This window comes from Aethalodelphis obliquidens, unplaced genomic scaffold (assembly GCF_003676395.1).
Source record: "Aethalodelphis obliquidens isolate GAN/ISIS:26980383/991018 unplaced genomic scaffold, ASM367639v1 scaffold15, whole genome shotgun sequence".
Classification (NCBI taxonomy): Eukaryota; Metazoa; Chordata; class Mammalia; order Artiodactyla; family Delphinidae; genus Aethalodelphis; species Aethalodelphis obliquidens.
This window is the reverse complement of record NW_020837959.1, coordinates 2,208,918-2,231,856: the sequence shown is the minus strand read 5'-3', so window position 1 is coordinate 2,231,856 and position 22,939 is coordinate 2,208,918. Positions and strand designations below refer to the sequence as shown.

The 22,939-nt window shown below is 54.5% G+C and overlaps 1 protein-coding gene across 3 annotated transcripts in view; it reads right to left on the bottom strand.

The window, feature by feature from the left end:
* Positions 1 to 22,939, bottom strand: part of CARS2 (cysteinyl-tRNA synthetase 2, mitochondrial) — a 35,779-nt gene that overhangs the window by 2,116 nt on the left and 10,724 nt on the right. For all 3 annotated transcript variants that reach the window (XM_027115827.1, XM_027115828.1, XM_027115829.1), the window contains 10 exons: positions 20,799 to 20,870; positions 20,597 to 20,702; positions 16,971 to 17,054; positions 14,692 to 14,821; positions 10,654 to 10,787; positions 8,270 to 8,337; positions 3,503 to 3,569; positions 2,593 to 2,731; positions 1,042 to 1,165; positions 444 to 542 (listed from right to left, as the gene is read on the bottom strand). In XM_027115827.1, coding sequence (XP_026971628.1) covers positions 444 to 542; positions 1,042 to 1,165; positions 2,593 to 2,731; positions 3,503 to 3,569; positions 8,270 to 8,337; positions 10,654 to 10,787; positions 14,692 to 14,821; positions 16,971 to 17,054; positions 20,597 to 20,702; positions 20,799 to 20,870 — 1,023 coding nt within the window. The remainder of the gene's footprint in view (positions 1 to 443; positions 543 to 1,041; positions 1,166 to 2,592; positions 2,732 to 3,502; positions 3,570 to 8,269; positions 8,338 to 10,653; positions 10,788 to 14,691; positions 14,822 to 16,970; positions 17,055 to 20,596; positions 20,703 to 20,798; positions 20,871 to 22,939) is intronic.

Genomic DNA, 22,939 nt, shown 5'->3' with positions numbered 1-22,939 from the left:
CCGAACAGCCCACGGGCCTGGACTGGGCCTCTGCTGAGGAGTGTGTGACAGGGACGTGGGCAGCCAGGGGGGCCAGGCCCGGGGATCCCTGACAGCTGGGGCCCAGCCGGCAGCTCAAACGGCGCCGGAGAAGCGTGTCCCCTGCAGCCTGCCGTGTACACTTTGAGGTTCCTTCCCGGACACAAGTGCGCACGGAATCCGTGGCTCGCCACTCACGGTGCAGCTGAGGTGCACGCTCGTCCTGCTGAGAACCCTCTTTCGGTTATTAAATCCCAGCTCTGCGTGTGTTCCCCTTTTAAGGAACATAACACATCTTAAGCACGTGGCAAGTCTGGCCTTTAATTACCGTTAAAATCTGCGTTTCTGAAGGGAAGAAGCGGCTGTTACAGTGTTAGCGTGTAGATTAAGTCCCACGATCAAGGACTGAAGAGAGAAGGGCATACCTGTCGCTCAGCCAGAGAAATCCCCACCGTCTCAAAGAACTGCTCCACGTAGGACACGACGGCACCGAACACAGCAGGGCTCCTGGGACCACCGGCCGCCTGCAACAAGTCACCCAGAGAAGGCTCTTGGAAGGCAAGAGCACCGACCCCGGGCAGGTCAGCCCCCGGTGGGCGCGGACGCAGCCCTGCGAAGCCGGTGCTCCCGCCCGCCGCCGGGGCCTGTGCTCTGAGCGCCTGTGCTGGCAAGGAGCCCCTGGGCGGCGGCGGCAGGTGGCCTTCGGGGCGTCCCAGCGTCTTGGACGTCTGAGAGGAGCCTGGCGCCAGGGCCCAGGGACGGGCAGGGCTGGGGGGCAGTCGGGGTCCCCACCCGGCTTCCTTCCCCGTCTCACATCTGTGTGACAAACTCAGACTCCCTTGAGCTCCTGTGTCCATGTGCCGGGCCTCCCCACAGCCCCCAGCTCTACTGACCCCGGCTCAGGACGGGGCCACACGCAGGGGTGGCTCAGAGGCCACAGGCTCTGGGAGCTGGGTGGCCCCAGGGGCTGGCGAGGTGGCATCTGCTGTGTCCTCAGAACTGTCGCCACGTCCCAGGAGTTACCTCGGCAGCCGCCTTCAGCTGTCTGTTCCCGTGGTGAGCCAGGTCCATGACGGCATCCACCGCCCCCGGCGTGTTGAAGTCGTCCGCCAGCGCCGCCTGCACGGCCCCCTTGGTGTGGCCCAGCCTTTGGGGAGGTGAGCAGACGGGGCCGCTCCAGGGACCCGGCTGGGTGGCAGGAGCTGCAGTGCTGGCCGGGCCCCCAGGACAGCCGCCCCCCGGGGGATCCACCCTCAGCTCCCACCCCTGGGGCAGCCCTTCCAGCTCCTTCTCTCTGCTGTCAGACCCCCTCAGGAGCCGGCTGCCATGACACTCGAGCTCCTCAGCCCCTGGCAAGGAAACTGAGGTCACCGTCACCTCCTCGCCTGCCCCCTTACCCGTCCCCAGCAGCACCATCAGGTCCCCTTTGAGCCACCCCTCACTCACATGCTGTCCTGCACACCTGCCGATCAGTCACCGGCCCCTCCGAGGCTCTGCCACCGTATTGATTCCCTGCTGCCCCTCGTCCCAGACTTTCCCCACCTCCTCCGGGTGCCCTGCTCCCCAGGCACAGGAAAGGGTTGGGCAGAGCCGCCGAGCCTGGGCCCGAGTGACCACAGGGAGAGACAGACCTTTGCTGCCTGGGCTTCTGCAACCCGGCGCTGTCTGTCAGCCGGCATAACCTGCCCTCTCCTGACTGAGGCGCAGACTCTCCCCTGCACGCCTGCCGGTGAGCGGCACTGCCGGCCCTTCCCTGGCACCCGCCGTCGGGAGGGTGGCCGAGTGACTGACGGCTCCCAGCCCCACAAGGCCCAGCTGCCCGGCCCCAGGGCTTGGGCTTCATCCTGGGCGCCACTGCTGTGACCAACAGGCAGCTCCTGCCTCTCTCCTGCAGATGCCCTCTTCCCGGCTGGCCCCGAAGGAGCCCCGGGCCCTCTACTCCTCCAGGGGCTCCCTGGGTGGCAGGGCACACAGACCCCGCCCACCATCAGCCTCCGGGGACCCCCGATGACCCTGCCCCCCTCATCTCCCTCTGGTATCCCCCGAGGCTCTGTCTTCCCACTTTCTCACTGTCTCTGAAGCCAATCTCAAACCTTCCTCGCCTTTTTTTGGACGAGTGAAACACAGATGACCACGTCGAGCCATTTACCAAGCAACAGAACTGGAAACACCGTCTCCATGTCCGGGGTGGGCTCCGTCCTCCCGCCCGCGCCACCACTCAGTTCACTTCCCGGGGCCCCTTGCTGTGCTCCCACCTCTGCAGGCACGACCGGCCTGTGGTCACGACCCCCAGGGGGCGGGGGGCACACGCTGGGCTTCCGGACGCGCCCGTCAACCCCTGTCCCGCGACCCAGGTCCCCCCTCCTTCCTTCAACAGCTTGCTCGTCCGCCCACCTGCCCCACTTCCCGTCGACCACGCCATCCACGAGGTTCCTGACGCTCCCACGCGACCGTGGGCCGTCCAGGCCTCCCTTAAGGCAGGGTGCCTGCCCCTCCCCTGGCGGGCCCGGGGCTCCCACCAGCCCCACCCCCGTGTCCACAGCGCTGCCTCGGGTGGTCCTGAGCAGCACCCACCTCTCCCACAGCACGTCCTCCTGGACGGGGCCGCCCGCCAGCTGCCCCCTCATGTAGGCCCGAGCGTCCTCCACAAAGGCGGCCACGGCACGGAGCAGACGCCTGGCCTCGAGCATGGCGCCGTCACTGTAGTCCATGGCTGCGGGGAGGGAGCCTGGTCACCCGGGAGCCGCGAGCGCCCGCAGACCGCCAGGCTCTGTCCTGACCCCGGGCAGGAAACGTGGACACCCCTCCCCACGTGAGTGGCCGAGGGCTCATTCCTGCTGACAGATGTACAAACAGACAGATGGCTCTGGAAAGCAGGGGCCCTGCCGGGCACCTGAAGCGCCTCTGGGGAGGCCAGCTGACTGGTGCCACGAGGACTCCGGCCCTGTGTTCCCGGAGGGGCAGGGAAACCCGGCCATCACCCCGCCCGCAAGTGTGCGGGGACAGATTAGGGACACTCGCCGCACCCGGGCGGCCCCAGGTCTCTGGACAGGGGTCCGGCCAGCGGGAAGTGCCGGGGTCCCCAGACTCGCCTTCAGGGCTGGAAGGGGACACGCCCTCTGGCCCAGGGGAGGGGCAGTGCCATGCTGACGGTTCCTGGCTCGGGCCCTGTGCCAGGACGGCTCATGAAGCCAGGGGGCAGGTGCCGCGGGCTCAGGCTCTCCGGGCCCCGCGGAGCGCTGGGCACCGGAGTCCCACTGCAAAGCCGCGGCCTTGGGACAGGCTCCGGGGTCCCCTGGCCGAGCGCTGGGACTGTGCTCCCTGGAGCAGCCTCGGGCTTCCGTTCAGAACCCAACCTCAGGGCACGAGGGCAACACCCCAACAGGACGGGGCACACCCCACCCGGATTTCGGGGTTCCCAGAGGCCCTCAGAGGCTCCCCGGGGTCACACGTGAGGAGCACCCAGGCCTCCCTGCCAGCTCACCTGACCTGTAGCTGCTCCGCAGGCAGAAGAGCCGGAAGACGTCTGCGGAGGCCGTGCTGAGGAAGTCCTGCAGGGGGCCGGGAGAGACAGGAGCCACTAACCCCCAGGCACACGCAGCGCTCCTCCAACCACCCGTGTAGACACCTGGACCGCCCCCCGAGCAGTCGCGGGGTGTTCGCCCCACGAGCCTGCGGCCGTGTCACCTCCACACAGCCTGTGCTGTCACTCATCTGACGTGAGCTGCGGGGCTCAGACCCACGGCTGGATTCTGTTAGAGCATTCACTCAAGTGAGGGAGGGCGTGGATTCCTGTATCTCGATATAATGAACACCTGTCAGACTCCTACAGACTTCATTCTGTGTGTTTAAAAATGTTACACTCTAAGGAAGCGGCCACAGATTTCGCCAGGCCAACAACAGGATCGACAGGGGAAAGGTGAAGAGCCCTGTCCAACCCGACTTTCATCAGTGAGACACCGGGTATTTCAACGTCTGTGTCCGTCCCCTGGTGCTCCTTTCCAGGGTGTGAAAAAGGAGTATTTCTTCGTCCCCTTAATTCCCCAAACTAGCCAACTAACTTGAGACCCCGTCCGGTGGACAGCGCACAGTGTGCGCGTTAATTCTCGCATTTGCGCCGTCACGTGCCCTCGCGTTCTCACCTGTCACTTCCCCTTTAAATCTGCAAAAGCAGCAGCACGGAGACCGAGCCCCTGCACTGTGATGTTACTACACCACGGACAGCACAGGCGGATAACTACCTAGCGCTGTCGCATACGGAGCATCACTTACAGAATGCTAAGATGCGGATGTGTCGTAACTGCAGTGTGTCTATAATGGTCACAAAAAGACAAGACTTAGTGAACCAAACGCCAAACACCCAAGGCCCGGGCTGCCCTGCAGCCTCGCATCCTGTGCCTTCTCTGCAAGTCCTTCTGTGTCCCGTCGGCTGTCACTCCAGCCACTCTGACAGCGCTTCCCTGACCTGCCAGGGTCTCGTGATAACCAGCTGTGCTCGGCGGGACCCCAGTAAACACGCAGCTCAGCTGGCGTGGGGTTGCACCGGGGACAGAGAGTGAACGCCGGGTACCCGGAGGGCCTTTAGCCACCCTCTGACTTTTCCCTCTGCTTTCTGAATTATTTCTTTAGGTTTCCTTCCCCACCAAAGCACGGATTCAACTGCTTCATAACTTGTTACAAGTCCTCTGCTGTCTCTGACAGTGCAGCGGGAGGCCTGTTCCCAGTGGACACGCTTGCCCTAGGTGAGGATTTGTTTTTGTAAATTGTTGTGTGTTTAGATTTTTATAAATCACTGCCAGACGCTTGGTATGTACGGCTGTGGAGCTGTGTGGGCAGGAGCAAAGCTGTGCATCTCCGCGGCGTGGCCACAGTCAGCAAGCCCTCCCCGCAGCCCCGGGGCCCTGACCGCTGACAGACACACGACACGCCGCCCCCAGCCCCACGCACTTTTCTCTGCGAGTCGGTGCCTCTCCTGCACTCCTGACTTTCTGCTCATAATCGTGCATTTAGTGACAGAATTTAAAAACTAACGTTATGGATATTTTATGTCTGTCTAGGTCTTCGGTTTTTCCGAAAGAGATCTCTTTTTCATTTTGGCACTTTATGTTTTCGGGGTAGCCATGTTCTCTATTTCATCCAAAAAGGATTTTAGGTGGTTTTATTTTAAAGGGTTTTTCCTGGACTTCCCTGGTGGTCCAGTGGTTAAGACTCTGCACTTCCACGGCCGGGGGCACGGGTTCAATCCCTGGTCGGGGAATTAAGAACCTGCACACCACCTGGGCATGCCCCACCCCCCCAAGAAAGGGGGGTAGTTTCCTGCCACTCAGAATGTGGACTCATTCAGATAAACCTCAATGTGTGTTCAGAAATCTAAGTTAATAGTTCTCCAAACGCCAGCAACACTAAAGGGTATTTATTTTCACCACTGTGGGGTGCCCCTATGGAGTCAGAGAGTTCAACAGAAATCTGGAATCTGACCTTTCTACGGCATTCTGTGTCTGTGGACCGTTTCCTGATAATGACACAGAAAGAAAGTAGGACTACATCAAACTAAAAAGCTTCTGCACAGCAAAGGAAGCAGTCAACAAAATGAAAAGACAGCCAACAGGATGAGAGAGAACATTTGCAGACCATCTATCTGGTAAGGGATAAATACCCAAAATGTATAAAGAACTCACACAACTCAACAAAAAAAAAAAAAAAAAAGATTCAAAAATGGGCAGAAGACTTGAATAAACGTTTTTCCAAAGAAGACCTACAAATGGCCAACAGGTAGGTGCCTGAAAAGACGCTCAACATCACTAATCATCAGGGAAATGCAAATCAAAACCACAATGAGATGCCACACCTGTCAGAATGGCTGCCATTAAAGGAAATAAGTGTTGATGAGAATATTGAGAAAAGGGAACCCTTGTGCGCGGTTGGTGGGAACGTACACTGGTACAACCACCGTGGAAAACAGTATGAAGGTTCCTCAAAAAATCAAAAATAGATTTACCATACAGTCCAGCAATTCCACTTCTAGGTACACATCTGAAGGAAACAAAATCACTATCTCGTAGATATATCTGCACTCCTATGTTCAATGCAGCATTACTGACAATAGTCAAGATATGGAAACCTAAGTGTCCACAGATAGATGAATGGATAAAGAAGATGTGACACACGCTGACACACACACACACGTGCATATACACACTACGGACTATTAATCATCAAAAGAAGGAAATCCTGCCGTTTGTGACAACATGGATGAACCTAGAGGACCCTGGGCTCAGTGAAAGAAAGCCGAGAAAGACAAATACTGTATGATCTCACCCACGTGTGGAATCTAAAAGAAAAACTCACAGAAACTGCAGGGAATTAATTCCCTGGTGGTCCAGTGGTTAGGACTCTGCGCTCACTGCCGGGGCCCTGGGTTTGATCCCTGGTCAGGGAACTAAGATCCTGCAAGCCATGTGGTGTGGGAAAGAGAGAGGAAGGGAGGAAGGGAGGGATGGAGGGAGGGAAGGATGAAGGGAGGGAGGAAGGAAGAAAGAAAGAAAAAGAAATGGAGAGCAGACCAGTAGTTGCCAGGGGCTGGAATGTGAGGCTGGGGAAGACTTTGGTCTCTGTAAAGTCCAACAGCAGGGAAGTAACTCAGTCCTGTAGTAGCGCCCCCCAAGGGCCACTCACTAAGTGGTCAGGAAAGTAATGCAGACTTTGTAATATCTATGAAAATTTTAAATGCATGTACCCAAGCAGATGTAGTTTAATACGGCCATGAAAAATATAATTTAAATGGCCATCAATAGGGGATGGTTTAAACTAATTAAGGTGCGCCCTTACAACAGATGATTATTCAAATGAGTTAAGTCCATATGGAAGAAAGCTAAGGCAAAAGACTCAGTAGTTTAAGAGACACCTGGGACAACATCGAGCACACTAATGTTCGCATTGTAGCGGCCCCAGGAGAGAGAGAGAGAGCGGCAGAGAGCTTCTATTTCCAGCTAAGCTGTAAATTTGCCTAGCCTGCGAAAGGGAAATAGACATCCAAGCCCAGGAAGCACAGAGAGGCCCAAACGAGATGAACCCAAAGAGATACACAGCAAGACACACTGTAATTAAAATGGGAAAATGAAAAACAAAGAGAAAATCTTAAACGCAGCAAGGGAAAAGCAACTAGTTCTTCACAGGGGAACTCTCGCAAGACTGTCAGCTGACTTTTCTGCACGCCAGAAAGGAGCAACATGATATACTCGAAGTGATGGAAAAACCTAAAACCAAGAATACTCTGCCCAGCAAGCTATCATTCAGATCTGAAGGAGAGAGAAAGAATTTTACAGACAAGCAACAGAACCCTTAAACCAGCATTACACCACATGTTAAAGGGACTTCTCTAAGAGGAAAAGAAAAGTCCACGACTAGAAATATGAAAATTCTGAAAGGAAAAATCTCATTGGTAAAGGCAAACATTCAGTAAAGATAGAGTAACCACTTATAAAGCTAGTAGGAAGGTTAAAAGACAAAAATACTATAAATCATCTATATCCACAATAAGTAGTTAAGTGATGCACAAAACCAAAAGATGTAAAACATGATGTAAAAAACATTAAACATGGGAGGTGGGTTAAAATGCAAGCTTGTTCGCATGTGTTCAAACTGAGATCATCCACTAAAATAACCTCGTGTACGTGGGATGCAGCAAAAGCAGTCCTAAAAGGGAAGTACTTAGTAATATAAGAAAAACCTCAGAAAAACTTCAGAAAAATCTCAAATAAACAACCTAACTTCACACCTTAAGGCACTAGAAGAAGAACAAACAAAACCCAAAGTTAATAGAAGGAAAGAAATCATAAAGGTAAGAGCAGAAATAAATGAAATAAAGACTGAAAAAAAATACGAAAGATCAGTGAAACTAAGAACTAGTTCTTTGAAAAGATAAAATCAATAAACATTTAGCTAGACTCATCAAAAAAAAAAAAAAAAAACAGAGAGAGAAAGGGCCCAAATCAATAAAATCGGAGTCCTGGAACAGGGAGGGGGAAGAGGCTGAGGCCCCCGACACAGGAGCCGACACAGGAGGCGACAGGACAGGAAACACCGCCTCGCACTTTTAGACAAGAGAAAGCCGTTTAAGCCAGAAGCAGGAGAAGCCCGTCAGGGCCCCAGGGACACAGGGAACCAGAAATGGGGGTCTCCTGATGCATATCGGCCTCCGTGACACGTCGGCAGACTGGTGGGCACACGGGAAACACAACAAGTGCGTTACCTTAATTGTGATGTAGTTCTTCAGTGATTTGGACATCTTCTCTTCTTCGCCCTTCACGTGCAAATGCCCTGAAACAAAAACAGAGTCACTCATTCTGTACCCCCAGAGGCAGGGTGAAGGAGGGCGCGTCTCCAAAGGCGCCTGGACTCCGGGAGCCCTGACCCGTCACACAGCCCTGCGTGGATGCCCACACAGGCCCCCCAGATCGGCCCCGCGCTCAGCCCGCCAGCAAGGGGCGCCCACGTCCACCCCAGGCCAGGGCATCACACTGCGGGGACGGCCCCTCCCTCTCCTGTGACTCACCAACACAGGGGACCTGACTCAGCGCCCGAGGAGAGGACACATCTTTGCTTCCACAAAGTGTGCGGGTCTCCGAGCAACACTGCGAGCGTGTCTGTAGCTCGTTTTCAGACATATCCCAGCCTCAGCATCGTTTCACGCCCGTGTGTGAAAGACGGCAGGACCCGAACCCCCTCAGGACTCCTCCATCTGAGCCTGGACCTCCTCCTGGACCACATCTGTACCAGGTTCACTTCCAAGGGAGCTGTGATTTCCCAACAGAAGATTCTTCCACTTTTTCTGACACAACTTCAAGCATCACCTTTTTTCAAGCCAACTTTTCCAAGAACTGGTTACAATGTGGCTTCCAAAAAGCTACGTAACCTTGAATATGTCAACCTATGCAGCCTGCCATATACACAAGTGAAGTTTTAAGAAACTGACAACATCTGGAAAACGAAACATCTGACTGCTGAACTCTACTTCCATCCATTTACTTCAGGAAAAGCCATCGATTCTCCAGGGTGTCAGGAGACACAGCTGTTCCTCCGGGACCGGGTGAAAGTGGGACAAAGAAGATTCCAACGTCCTAACAGATCGTGGGTCTTAACAGCAAAACCCTTCCCCACGCCTCATCCAAAGCAGCAGGACCTGCCGTGTGCAGACACAGAGCCCCTTGAGCGCTGGCACTACCGCGGGTCCCGTCTGATGGCAGACCCAGTCACCGAGGGGCACCGGTGCTGGCGGCGAAGCCCAACTCCTCACGAGCGCCACCGACGAAGGGCCTGTGGGGACCAGCCCTCGCGTCCCGACGGGTAACACGGGATCACCTGTCCCCGAGCCTGCGACCGGGCACGGGAACACCTCCATCCCTGGGACCTGTGATTCCCTCCCCGGACGGGCTCGGAGCATTCTGCCCTCACAAGTCCTCCCGCTGAAGGGGGAGACCCGGCTCCACGCGGTTTCTGAGAAGAGGCGTGAGCCCCGACCGGAAACGGGTCCGGGGTCCCTGCCGAAGTGCTGGAGGAACGGAGCCGGGGCCATCGAGCTCCTGGCCCGGCACGAAGGACGCGGGTTCTGGCTCCTGTCGGGCGCCAAGCAGGGACACGAGGTGGAAACCGGACCTCGGGCCCCCGCGCTGGGAACGGCAACTCAGCCCGTCCCTTTCAGACGACCTCAGGGCAGCACCGAGATGCGGGGTCACACAGAGAGCCGCGAGGCCGGCCCGCGGGCTCCGGGCGGGGCACACGGGGTGGCAGAGGCGCTGCAGGGCGGGCCTGCGCGGAAGGCAGCCCCGCTGGTCACTGTCACCCACGTGGACCCTCGCCGCAGACTTGAAGCAGCTACTGCATATTACAAACCTGGAGTGTGTCTGCGTTTAATACCACCTCGCTGGCAAAACCTGGTTTCCTTAAACTAAGGACTTAAAGAAATGGTTCTTGTTGGTTTCCTGAGCTTTAGATGTTGACCGTTTGCATCTCCCAACCCCATCACTACCAAAGCCTTTTCTCTTTCTTCCCCTCAAACACCACTGCCCCCTCCAGAAAGGTAACAAAACCAGTTCACGGTGGCTCCGCGACCTTTATCACAATCTTGGACACGTGAATCTCCCCATGCATCCCAGGAAATGCCAAAATTGCTTCGCTCAAGACGCCGCTGGTCTCACAACTTCGTATCCACTTCTGAGAGCAGACGGCTGGTGTTAATCACGAGGTTTTTTGAACAGTGAAACGGAAGGCAGTGCTTTCAGAGAATGACAGGTATTTACGGTGACAGTGTCACAGCTCAAGAATGGCGTATTCATAACCATTACGACATCATACTATTTGAAATTCCCTCTTCATAGTTTCCTTTCAAACAGACTTCTACAGAACTGCGCTGCATAACATTTGCCGAACTCTTGTCAGCTCACATTTTAGTTCCAAAAGGCACATTCGGTATTCCGATCCAAGAAGTTCACGTCCAACCAACAAGTCAAAGGCCATTTAAGGGACAACTCTGTTTCTTGACCTATTAGCTGATGCAGGTGTTTCCAAATGTAGCTATTTCACGAACAGAGTCGAGAGAATTGAAATGGAACAAATTAATCTGAAGTCCTTGCTCACCAGAATGTAGGAAATAATTCCCCCACTGCTGGCACTGGTGAAAGACCTCGCACTGTGCGATTTCGTTCTCGTGGTGAGGAAACGCTAAATCTATGCCACCCGAGTGGATGTCCAGCCGACTTCCAAACACCAAACTGCAAGACACAGGGCAGAGCAGGGAGTTAACTCAATCCAATGCCACGGTCTCCAAACCGCATCCCGTAATTACTCCTTCCAGCCCTGGGCCACGCACACACCGAACGGAGCCCAATTCCGAATGCATGATAATTCAGCCGATGCAAACGGAACCTGACATTTGTTTTTACTTCATAAAATCTCTAATTCATAGCTTTTCCGCCTGGGAAAGAGACTTCATTTTCTTTGCTCTGGATACAATATGTGGTTTTTAAAAACTTCAAAATTACTTTTTCTTACTTTCAGTAGGCAGACCTTAGTGGGTGTTCAACTATAACAAAAAAAGAACTATAAAATCAAGAGATTTTTAATTTGGCTTTTGAAAAATGAGCCATTCAGCAGCCGTACATGAATAACAAAGTAACAGAATTCAAAGTGACACATTTCAGCTGGCGGCATTTCAGCTATAAGGCTGCTCGGTCCACAGAACTGCACGCCGCACCTCTCAGGCCTGCCGGGGACACTCAGTGTGTGCAGCTCTGTCACCAGAGCACCTGCAAAGCAACCGGTACCAGCACCAGTGGTCCAGGCTGACCAGCAGCTGCTTCAGAGGACGTGAAAAATGCAGAGATCAGTGAAAAATGCAAAACCTCGCACAACGGAAAAGGGGCGCAAAGCGGGCGGCTGTGGAGCTCTGGAGGCCGTCGGCCCCCCGGGGGTGCAGACACCAGTGAGTTTTTCTGAAAATGGTTACAAACAGATGTTTTCAAAGATGCCACAGCCTCACTGAGGTCCTTCCTGCTGAAGGCCGACTCTCCTCCCACTGGCCCAGCTCTGGAAAAACCACGCATGCACTGGTCACACCTGAGCTGAGTGGACGAGCAGGTCGTCCAGGACCGCACATCCTTGACAGTGGTTTCTAGAGAATCTCTAATACGAGTCCTCGAAATTCAAACGCTACAGGGCGAGCGTGAGGTGGGAGGGACCAGGACTGGGGAGGGGCGTATGAGGGGCCACACTCGCATTTGTAACGAGTGACCCATTTTTACAAAGATCTGAAGCAAATATGACGAAGTTAAGACTTAACAGCTAAACTGTGGGTCTGCAGTGTTCGTTAGATTAGTCTCTAGTCTTGTCTGTATGTCACACCTATTTTAAAATAAGAGAAAGCTGAAAAGGAATAGAAGTCCATTTTCATTATTTAGATTTCAACAAAAATAAAACATTTAATGGTAACATTACATTTGAAATTTACTAAATGCTTCCTGCTTTAGAGAAATTATTTGAATCTAAAAGATGAAGATTTTTTTAAATAATTTATTCATTTATTTTTGGCTGCGTTGCTGCGCGTGGGCTTTCTCTAGTTGCGAAGAGCAGGGGCTGCTCTTTGTTGCTGTGGGCATGCTTCTCATTGCGGTGGTTTCTCTTGTTGCAGAGCACGGACTCTAGGCGTGCGGGCTTTAGTAGTTGTGGCACGAGGGCTCAGTAGTCGTGGCTCACAGGCTCTAGAGCGCAGGCTCAGTAGTTGTGGTGCACGGGCTTAGTTGCTCTGCGGCATGTGGGATCTTCCCGGACCAGGGTTTGAACCCATGTCCCCTGCATTGGCAGGCAGATCCTTAACCACTGTGCCACCAGGGAAGTCCCGATAAAGATCTTTTTACAACACAATGTATATCCCACACTGCTGTTAAATCAATAAATATCTGTAAATACTTTTAAGTGTTTACAGTAGGGCTGAGAGCTGGACATGTCTGTTTGTTTTTAATATTTATTTATTTACTTTGGCTATGCTGGATCTTAGTTGCGGTGTACCAACTTCTTAGTTGCAGCATTCTGACTCTTAGTTGCGACACGTGAACTCGCAGCACGTGAACTCTTGGTTGTGGCATGCCGACTCTTAGTTGCGGCATGCATGCGGGATCTAGCTCCCCGACCAGGGATGGAACCCGTGCCCCCTGCATTGGGAGCGTGAAGTCTTACCCACTGGAACAACAGGGAAGTCCCTAGTTGACTGGGGGTTTTTTTTGTTTTGGATTTTTTTTTTTTTTGCAGTATGCGGGCCTCTCACTGCCGTGGCCTCTCCCGTTGTGGACCACAGGCTCCAGACGCACAGGCTCAGCGGCCATGGCTCACGGGCCCAGCCGCTCCGCTGCATGTGGGATCTTCCCGGACCGGGGCACGAACCCGTGTCCCCTGCATCAGCAGGCAGACTCTCAACCACTGTACCACCAGGGAAGTCCCTAGTTGATTGTTTTTTAACGAAAAGTTGGACCCTGTTTCATACTAACAACAGGGTGTGACATCTCAGGAGTTTCAGATGTGTTTCCTAGTAAGTCTCATACAGACACCACCACGGACGAGGGCAGCAGGGGAGGAGCACGTGGCGAGGGGCGGGGGGAGGTAGGACCCCTTCTAGGTCTTCGCTGGGATGGACATGCTGGCACAGGCAGGTGGCGGAGGGTGAGGCTTCCCCCCGTAGGGTGGGGTGAGCCTACACCAGAGACGAAACCCGCGTGAGGTCGAGGCACAGGGCAGCCTGCTCTTAGGTAACGTTCACGCCCCGCCAGGAAGCTGCTACGTGCAGCAGCCGACAGGAGGACGACTGGGTTTGCTGACCTTAAAATCTGGGGTGTGGCCAGTAGTTTGAAATGTTCACCTTAATCACACTTTGTTTCTAATTTTAAAAACCGATTACAAGGGCTTCCCAGTAGTTAAGAATCCGCCTGCCAATGCAGGGGACACGGGTTCGAGCCCTGGTCCGGGAAGATCCCACATGCTGCGGAGCAACTAGGTCTGTGAGCCACAACTACTGAGCCTGCGCTCTACAGCCCATCTTCTGCAACAAGAGAAGCCACCGCAATGAGTAGCCCCCACTCGCTGCAACTAGAGAAAGCCCACATGCAGCAAGAAAGGCCCAATGCAGCCAAAAATTAATTAATTTAAAAAAAACTGATTATAATAAATATCTGCAACACATCAAATGTATCAAAATCCATGAGTTAACATGCAGGGCTCAGGGAACCATGGTGGGAACCCCCGGGACAGGCTGGAAGTGGAGAGCCCAGCCGGGATGCAGCCTTCAGTACCCGCGAGCACACACGCAGACACACGCACACACCACTGCACACACACACACACACACACACAAACACACACAGGCAGAGGCAAGGGAGCGCAGATGCCGGAGGGACGGTCCACAGGGCAGGTCCACAAAAGGAAGGTGGATGAGGCCCCAGCAGAGACGACAAAACCAGAAGAACGTTGTTCCACAGAAGCCAGGGAGCAAGCAGGGGTGTCAGCGGCCCGTCACAGACCGGGCTGACGGTCACCGTGACCTCTGGAGACCAGAGTGGGTGGGGACGCCCGTCAGACAACAGCGGGGATGCGTGGACAGTGAGAGAAGAGACAAAAAAGAGGGTCCCTGGAGGAGAATGGGGACCAGAGAAGCGCTGTGTTTACAGGGGTTCCCAAGACAGAAACGTCCTGGGCATGGTGCCGCCCGAGACAGAGCCGGCAGAAAGGGCAGACGGAAGGGGACGCTGGGGGTCACGCTCGAGGCGCCTGGTCCAGGACCAGCTCTGGGGCCGAGGATGGGGGTCCAGCCGCTGGCCCAGGTCCCTGGCCGCCTCCCTGAACCTACCGCGGAAGAGATGCCGCCACCCCCGGAGCTGGCCTGCGTGTGACTGGCACTCAAAAACTAACTGCAGAGCGGGCTCTTCTACTAAAGAGAACAAGCGCTGATGTTGGGGAGATAAACGTGTTCTGGTTTTGCTGCTTCCCTTCCCACAGCCGGTCCCACCCGGGCGCTAAGCTTCCTTTCCAAACCATCTGCGTTGCCGGCACTAGGACCAAGCCTGCCCCACCTGCACCCTCTGCTGGCCGAGCGTGTACATCACAGCACAGACGACTCCGGGAAAACCTTACCTGGCGATGGTGGAACACTCGATATGCCATCCAGGCCTCCCGTCTCCCCAGGGCGAGGCCCAGGACGGCTCCCGGGGCTTCGCCGCCTTCCACAGGGCAAAGTCGCTGGCATGCCGCTTGTCAGAGTGATCTGCCAGTGACAGACGGTTAATCAGCGGGAGGGAACCCAGAACGAACCAACACAGTCGCCCCCAAACAGGCAGGACGCACGTCCCCGACTCCGTTCCTCTGAGGAGTAACCTCACGTTTCTCGTGCGCGTGTTTTTCTCTTTGCCACGTGAAAGCTAGACAGCTACCAGGTACTTTTATCTATAACACGAGAGAAGCACGCGGTCCCCCAGCAGCGTGGCCCGTTTCAGTCATCTGAGTACTGCGTGCGGAGCTTCAAGTACGTGCAGTGATGCTGCTGAGGGGCCTACTCTACACGTGCTCTCATGCTCCCTCATTCCGTCTCTGTCAGTAGCTGAGTTTCAGAGTAACTGTTTTCAAAGAGAGATGACAATCAGAGCAAAGAGGAAAATACCAGAGTATTTGTATCAATCACATTCAGAAAGCAAGAAAATTCAGAAGAGGGAGGTTCAGGGTTCTAGGACAAGCCGGTACGGGGCTCTCTTTATGTTCCAAAACGGGGAGGCCACCAAGATGCCCTTCAGTAGGTGATGGGTAAACAAACTGTGGTCCATCCAGACAATGGAGTGTTACTCAATGCTGATAAGAAGTGAGCTTTCGAGCCATGAAAAAACATGGAGGGGGACTTCCCTGGCGGTCCAGTGGTTAAGACTTCGCCTTCCAGTGCAGGGGGGGTGCAGGTTCGATCCCTGGTTGGGGAGCTAAGATCCCACCTGCCTTGCAGCCAAAAAAACAAAACATAAAACAGAAGCAATATTGTAACAAATTCATTAAAGAGTTTAAAAGTGGTCCACATCAAAAAAAAAATCTTTAAAAAAACAAAAAAAAGGAGGAATCTTACATGCGTATTACTAAATGAAAGAAGCCAGTCTGAAAAGGCTAGACTGTATGATTCCCACTCTATGACATTCTGGAAAAGGCAAAACAATGGGGACAGTAAAGACATCAGTGGCTGACAGAGGCTGGGGTGGGAAGGGGATGAACAGGCAGAGCACAGAGGATCTTTAGGGCTGAGAAACTCTCTGCGTGATACTATAATGACGGATACCTGTCATTACACATCCGTCTAAACCCAGAGAGACACCAAGAGTAACCCTGATGTAGACTATGGACTCGGGGTGAGGCTGGCGTGTCAGTGCAGGTCCACCAGTTCTAACACGTCCCACTCTGGTGGGGGGGCTGTGTACAGCGGGGCAGCGGGCATACGGAACTCTCTGGACCTGCCACGCAATTCTGCTGTGAACCTAAAACTGCTCGAAACTGCTCGAAACTGCTCGAAAAAACAAAGTCTGTTTTTTCTTAAAAGTGTTGCTGATGCTAGAATGTGTAGGTATCAGAAGTTCCTCCTCTGCTTCCCTAAGGCCAGGGCCACACCTCGCAGGCGTGGATGGTCCAGGACGGAAGCAGGATAACAGCGACTGTGCACAAGTTAGAAGAACTCTTCTGGGGAGTCAACTCAACACACCCGCCGTAATTAGACTGAAACGACACGGGTCATAGGGCAGGAGGGTTACGCCTAAAAGCAGAGACGACTCAGACAACGTGTCTTTTGGGTTTTTGCTCATTTTTTGTCTGGTTTTGTGAAATCTCAAGAGTATCCTTTAAAGTTATGTTTACGTCGATCCCAATCTCCCAATTATTTTTCATGTAGTTCTATATACTTATTATTGCTTCTCCACAAAAATGACTTTGCAGAAGAGGGTATAGGAATAGATTCGAATACAGTGGGAATGCCATACATGCTAAAATACGTATGGGAACTTAACTAGAAGTTTTCAAGAGGTAGATTGGAGTCGCCTTTAAAGCACATGAAAAGCGGCAGAATCACGGGGAAGTTTATGTGGGAATTTACGTATGATAAAATACCTACGGGGATTTAACACGTGACAGCAGCCAGTTGGACAAGAGCGTTAAGACGTGACAGCACAGACGGCACGTGCACGTGCAGAGCGCCCCAGGGAGGAACGGGAGGCCGCGTGTCACGTGCTGCAGCAACTTCCTACTCTGCGTGGTCTCTCTATTCCAAAAAACCCAACTAAATCGAAAACTCGGGTGTGATCGACGTCCGGCAACATCACCACGTCTGAGAGAGCAGGGGAGGGTCTGGGCTTTGTCCCCAGAACTCCACGGGAGGGAGAGGCTGGACCCACCTGTCTCTCCCACGGGGGCAGGGGCCACGCCGACCAGCTTGCCGTATCTGTCTCCTCTTGACTGCAGGTCGAAGTAGACATTGCCTGTTTCATAAAGGTGACCGTGAAGCTCGTTTCTGTCGTCAGCACCCGCATCTACACACGCCTCACAGCTAATGACAATTAGACCCTGAACCCAGGATACGGCACCAGCCTTCAGGTGGCGCCTTTCACCGTATGTTTAAACCAGAATTAACAACAACACTGTATCGTAAAAACATGCGTTTGCTGGGGATTCCCTGGTGGCGCAGTGGTTGAGGGTCCGCCTGCCGATGCGGGTTCGTGCCCCGGTCTGGGAAGATCCCACAAGCCGCAGAGCGGCTGGGCCCGTGAGCCATGGCCACTGAGCCTGCGCGTCCAGAGCCTGTGCTCCGCAACGGGAGAGGCCACAATAGTGAGAGGCCCACGTACCGCAAAAAAAAAAAACAAAACATGCGTTTGCACACATCATGAACGTCCGGTTGTGAAAAGGAAAACACAAATGTAAGTTCTCTGTAAAATGTTGAGCCAGTTCTTTCTAACAAGAAAAAAGGGAAGTGAGTTTATCACTGGCCTGCCTTCAGCTCTGGGCCCTGGGTTACAGACCCATCGATAAAGCCGTTTTTAGCCCAGATGCCCTAAGACCACCCTGCCGCTCAGAACAGGCACCTCACGCGAAAGCATCCCCCCCGCCGTGGGGTCCTTTCACCAAGGTGCACACGTGCTGCGGGTGCCAGACGACCCTCCCACGGGGACCCTGCAGAGCCCGGGAGCCCTGCTCGTCCCCACTGAGGAAGAGGCAGAGCAGGGAAGGCGGTGGCAGAGCCGCAGCCCTGGTGGGAAGAGTCCTACCCCGAAGGAGCCGGCGCTCAGGAAGGCCGACGCCGCGGCCACTGGGTCGCACTTCTGACCGGCCACCTGCACGCCGCGATCAGCGCAAGGGCCCAAGGTCGGGTGCGATTTTTAACCTTTGCAAACTTCTGGTTTTTAATCTTCACATTCTTTGTACTGACACAGTTACTAATCTGTATCTGCACTATCCTTCTTAGGGACAGTGGCCTTGAAGACAGGTTGCTTTAAGATCCAGGAAGCCTTTATGGGACTTCCCTGGCGGTCCAGTGGTTAAGACTCTGCACTTCCACCGCAGGGGGCCCAGGTTCGATCCCTGGTCGGGGAACTAAGATCCCACCTGCGTCACGGAGCGGCCAAGACAAACACAAGATCCAGGGAGCTTGGACTGTCAGAGGCTCATGTCCCCGGTCACTCTCCAGCCCGGCTGGCGGGGACAGGGCAGGCGCCAGCACCACAGGGGGGCAATCGGCAGAACAGAGGGGAAACGGCCCCCGGTGACTGGGCTCTGCCAGTCCCCCACGGGGTCCTTCCTCCGCACACAGTTTATTACTGAGCCCGACCTACGCGCCGGGGTACAGCAGCGAAACAAATACTGTGGGAACTGCTTTCTACTAAGTCAGAATGCGGACAGCACTTTGAAAATGCTTTGACAGAGGGAGAAACTGCTCCCTTGACAGAGGACACATTTTCCCGAACCTGGGCTTACTTCACCCATTTGCTGAACAAATTTTTTCTTCACAAATAGTTCAAAGCTCACATTAGAGTCAAGCTTTTGTGGAACTGCCACGAAGTCCAAATTACTGGAGTTCAAGTTAATACATTTATTTTAAATGAATTATGTTTGTGTCACCATTATTAAAAATGTACAACCAGGGCTTCCCTGGCGGCGCAGCGGTTAAGAGTCCACCTGCCAATGCAGGGGACACGGGTTCGAGCCCTGGTCCGGGAAGATCCCACATGCCGCGGAGCAACTAAGCCCGTGCGCCACAACTACTGAGCCTGCGCTCTAGAGCCCTCAAGCCACAACTACTGAACCCGTGTGCCACACTACTGAGCCCGCGAGCCACAACTACTGAAGCCCGTGTGCCTAGAGCCCGTGCTCCGCAACAAGAGAAGCCACCGCGATGAGAAGCCCGTGCACTGGAACGAAGACCCAACGCAGCCAAAAATAAAAATAAATAAATTAAAAAACCAAAACCAAACAGGACGACACGCATTTATCCTGTGCCGCGCCTGGGTGAACTCCTGATGCCTCAGGACACAGGTCTCAGGTCTGGTCACTCCTCCCCCTCCGGTGTCTTCTGGAGCAGACGTGTAGCTGTGCATAAAGGGCCTCACCCTACGTAACCCCAGCGTCATCACCAGCTCCAGGCTGCACCGAGCCCTCCCGCATCCCGTGGCCTCTGCGCAGGGCTGTGTCCCCTCTTCTAAGACACACCCACTGTGTTCCCGCCACAGCTGAAGACACCGACCGGGTCCCCTGTCGTACAGAATGCCCGTCTTGGGGTGCTTTGTCTGGCCCTTCCTCTGGGTCCAGTAGCGGGAGTGTCTACACCCTGACGCTGTTTCACGGGGTGGGGTGAGGCTGCCTCTGGGATCCTGCCTTTCTTCAGCTGCACCCCCTTCTCCCCAGCCGCGCCTTCCAAATCCTGCCCATCCCCAAAGTCCTGACCCAAGCCTCCTCTCTCCCAGGAAGCTTCTTCCACCCCCGGGGCTGACGGTGAACTTCCTCAGCTCTGATACCGGCACCGTCCCACTGGGCAGCCCATCCCGTGCTGCCTTATTTGCACAACTTGTCGGTTCTTGGACCAGAAAAGCCTCTGACCTTGTGAATAATGCCCAGAGTGCGCAGCCCGGGTCGGGGCTCTGCAGGTGCCGCCATGCTCGTAGAGAGTAAAGGACAAAGGAAGAGGTGTGACCCTAGATGCGGTTTACGGGGGTGACTGCACAGGGAGCACCTTTCCTTCGTGGTCCTGCCTGAGAACCCGAGAGGCGCGGGGACCCTGCCTGGAACCGCGTGCAGCCTGTGCACACGAGGACTTGCGGTTCTCCCTTCACGTATTTGCTATATTCAGGTTTTGTCTCCAAGAGGATCAGGCAAAGCACCCGAAGACGGGGTGTTCTGTACAAGGGACCCAGTCAGTGTCTTCAGCTTCGTGGAGGGAACACTGTGGGTGTGTCTTAGACGGAAGAGGGGACACAGGCCCGTGCAGAGGCCACGGGATGCGGGAGGGCTCGGTCCAGTGCCTGGGGGGTGACGTAGGGCGAGGCCCTTTATGCACAGGTGCGAGTGGCAGTGTCGGGAGATCTGCCATTTCTGCCACTGGCCCATCGAAAACAACCCTCCCCTACGCAGAGAGGGGGAAGAGTCCTTAACAAGGGAGTGGGTCTTCAGAGCGACCACTGTCCCCAGCTGTGTTGTGAAAACTTATAAACAAAGTTGAAAAAAGGATCCAGTGAAGACTGTACTCCCACCGGACCCCATGGCCGTTAGCACCTGGCCACGTTTGCCTCGTCGAGATCGACTCTCGGATGCCCACCTCGCCTCTGACAGTGCAAGGTATTTTGAAAGAGAACTGATTCAGCAGTTTCACAAAGAGACACAATCGTAGAAAATCTCTCAACATTTTTGCCGTAAGAATCCTACCAAGAAAGACAGTAAGACGTTCGGCCCATCCGAGCCACCCAAATGCAGCCCGCCCGTCCAAATCCTACAGGGTCTCACCCAGCGACCAGGTTAATAACAGAACCGCTACCTTTCGGGGTGGAGTAAGCGTGCCCGTTAGCAATTATTCTCTCGATAAAAGCAATTATCTGAGGAATGTTTTCAGTCACCCTCAGGTACACGGTAGGTGGGAGAACCTGTAAGAAAACAGAGGAGAGACGCGGTTTCCCCAGCTCCACGCGGAGGGGGTCAGCCCCAGAGTCCACCGTCCACGCTGCTCATCACACACCTACCTTCAAGGCTGCCATATCTTGTTTAAAGTCTTCTTCATAAAGATTGGCCAGGGAAGCGGGAGACACGTTCATCTGTAAGAAGATGAGGAGAGCATGAGAGTCTGGGGGGCTCACGATGCAACCCCAGAGGCACAGCCACTCCTCCCGGGCCACACGGCGCGGCCTCCACGCGGTCCTGCTCACAAAGGGGCATTTAATCGTCCTGGCCCCTTAGCTGGTCAAAAAGGCTTACTGACCTGCTTTCTGGTCAGAGAGAAAAAGGAATAAACAGTGTCATGATTTCCGTTATATAATTCAAAACAAAACCCAAAGACCCACCAAGTAGCCTCTGCTCTTCTAGGACCAGGGCAAGCCAGGTCACCCCGTCCCACACACAACCACGTGAGCTCCCGACTTTTACCCCTTTACCTCTCAGGGGGCAAGAGAAAACAAGTCACAAGTACCTGTATGAGGAAATGTCTCAGAAACATCTGAAAGCAATGCAGCCCCCGTCAATGGGGGCTGTGGCAGGTGTTCAATCTGGAGGGGCCAGGGCTGGGCGTCTGGGGGCAAGCAGAACCCCCAGAGAAGTACGCTGCATTCTGAACGCAGGGGCTCTGGATTCAGGCGGGGAGGGGAGCCGGCACACACGACAATCCTCCCTAGAGCGCTTCTTACTTTTCAGCAGAAAAACACTCCCAGCACAGAGCCCGACCCTGACGTCCTGAAACCCTACGCGGGTCCACGACTGTGAGCTCTCAGCTCCGCCGGCACCTGCGTCTGCTCCCCTCACCCCACCCCGTGCAACAGCGTCAGGGTGTAGACACTCCGGAGGACAAGGAAACTTCCTCAAGTGGAAGGCCACCCCGAGCCCCGTCACCCTGAGGCCACCTTCGTCCCAGCCCAGGGCCCGAAAAAGGAATCGTCCTGGAAACCGAGGCCAGGAACGTTTACTGAAGAAATAAACCCGGTGAACAAAGCGTCTTTTTCGCTGCATGGTCTGGGGCGAGACAACAAACGTCTCTGCCTCAGCTTTCTTTGCAAGGTGGAGAGTCCCACCGAGTCACCCCTTAGATGGCTCCGGGGATTCCCGTGCACGTGGGTGAGACAGCTCTGCGGACACAAGACCCTTGTTCCTATCACTCCCGCGCAGACAGGGCACCCAGACCCACTGGGCCTTCTCCTGAGCGTGGCCTTGTGGCAGAGCAGACCTCCTAAACAAGAAATCTGCTACCGTACATCTATCCAGAGGACAAAAGGCCACCCGAACAATAACGCCGAAAAACTCGGTGTCATTGTGACGTTTGAGAAGTTTCAAATAAAACGCAATGTGGGACCCAAAGATCAGCATCTAATTGATCAGTATTTACCGGATTTGTCTCCTGCACGGTAATTCTCTCTTGGAGAACACGAGCAACGTCAATGTGCCCAAGCCCGGCCCCCCTCCCACAAGGCAAACACCGGCAGAGTCGTCCCAGGAGCACAAGTGTGGTCAGCTGCATGCTTGTACCTCCTCTCAAAAGCCCCACACGCACCTGCGCCTGGTCTCCTCCGCTGACGCCACACGGTATCCGGGACCCGGGCACGCGGTGCACCGAGCGCCACCTTCCCACGCAGGCCTGCGTCCGCGCCCGTCTCCCAGCTGGGCGTGAACCTCGCACCACCCGGTCCGCGCTCTCGCCGTCTCCGGCCGTGACACCCACGCGAGTGCGCAGCCTGAGCTACAGACCCGCACGTGACGCCCTGGTCGAGGACACACGCACACCCTTGGCACGCTGCTGGCAGCGCCTCCGGAGGAGCTTGAACCTGACCCGCCAGGCTCGGGCACAGTGCTGGCGGATGGCTAGACCTCGTCGACGCGATACTAAAGGGCACGTTCTCGTTGCATCTTTAAGCTGCATTTCTCATAGTTTGAGGGAGTTTGAACATCTCATGTGTTTAGGGACCATCTGCACTAAACCATCTGAAATTAACCTTTTTTCTACAGAGCTGTAGGTCTTTTAGGTCTTTTCTTATTGATATGTAGGAAGTATTTTTTTAAAGAAATCAACCTTTTATCCGCAATGTGAATTTCAATTTTTTTCAGTCTTTCAACCTTATGGCTATTTTATGGCAGGCAGAAAATTTCATTTTTATGTTTAGCAATTTTTTACATTTCTCCA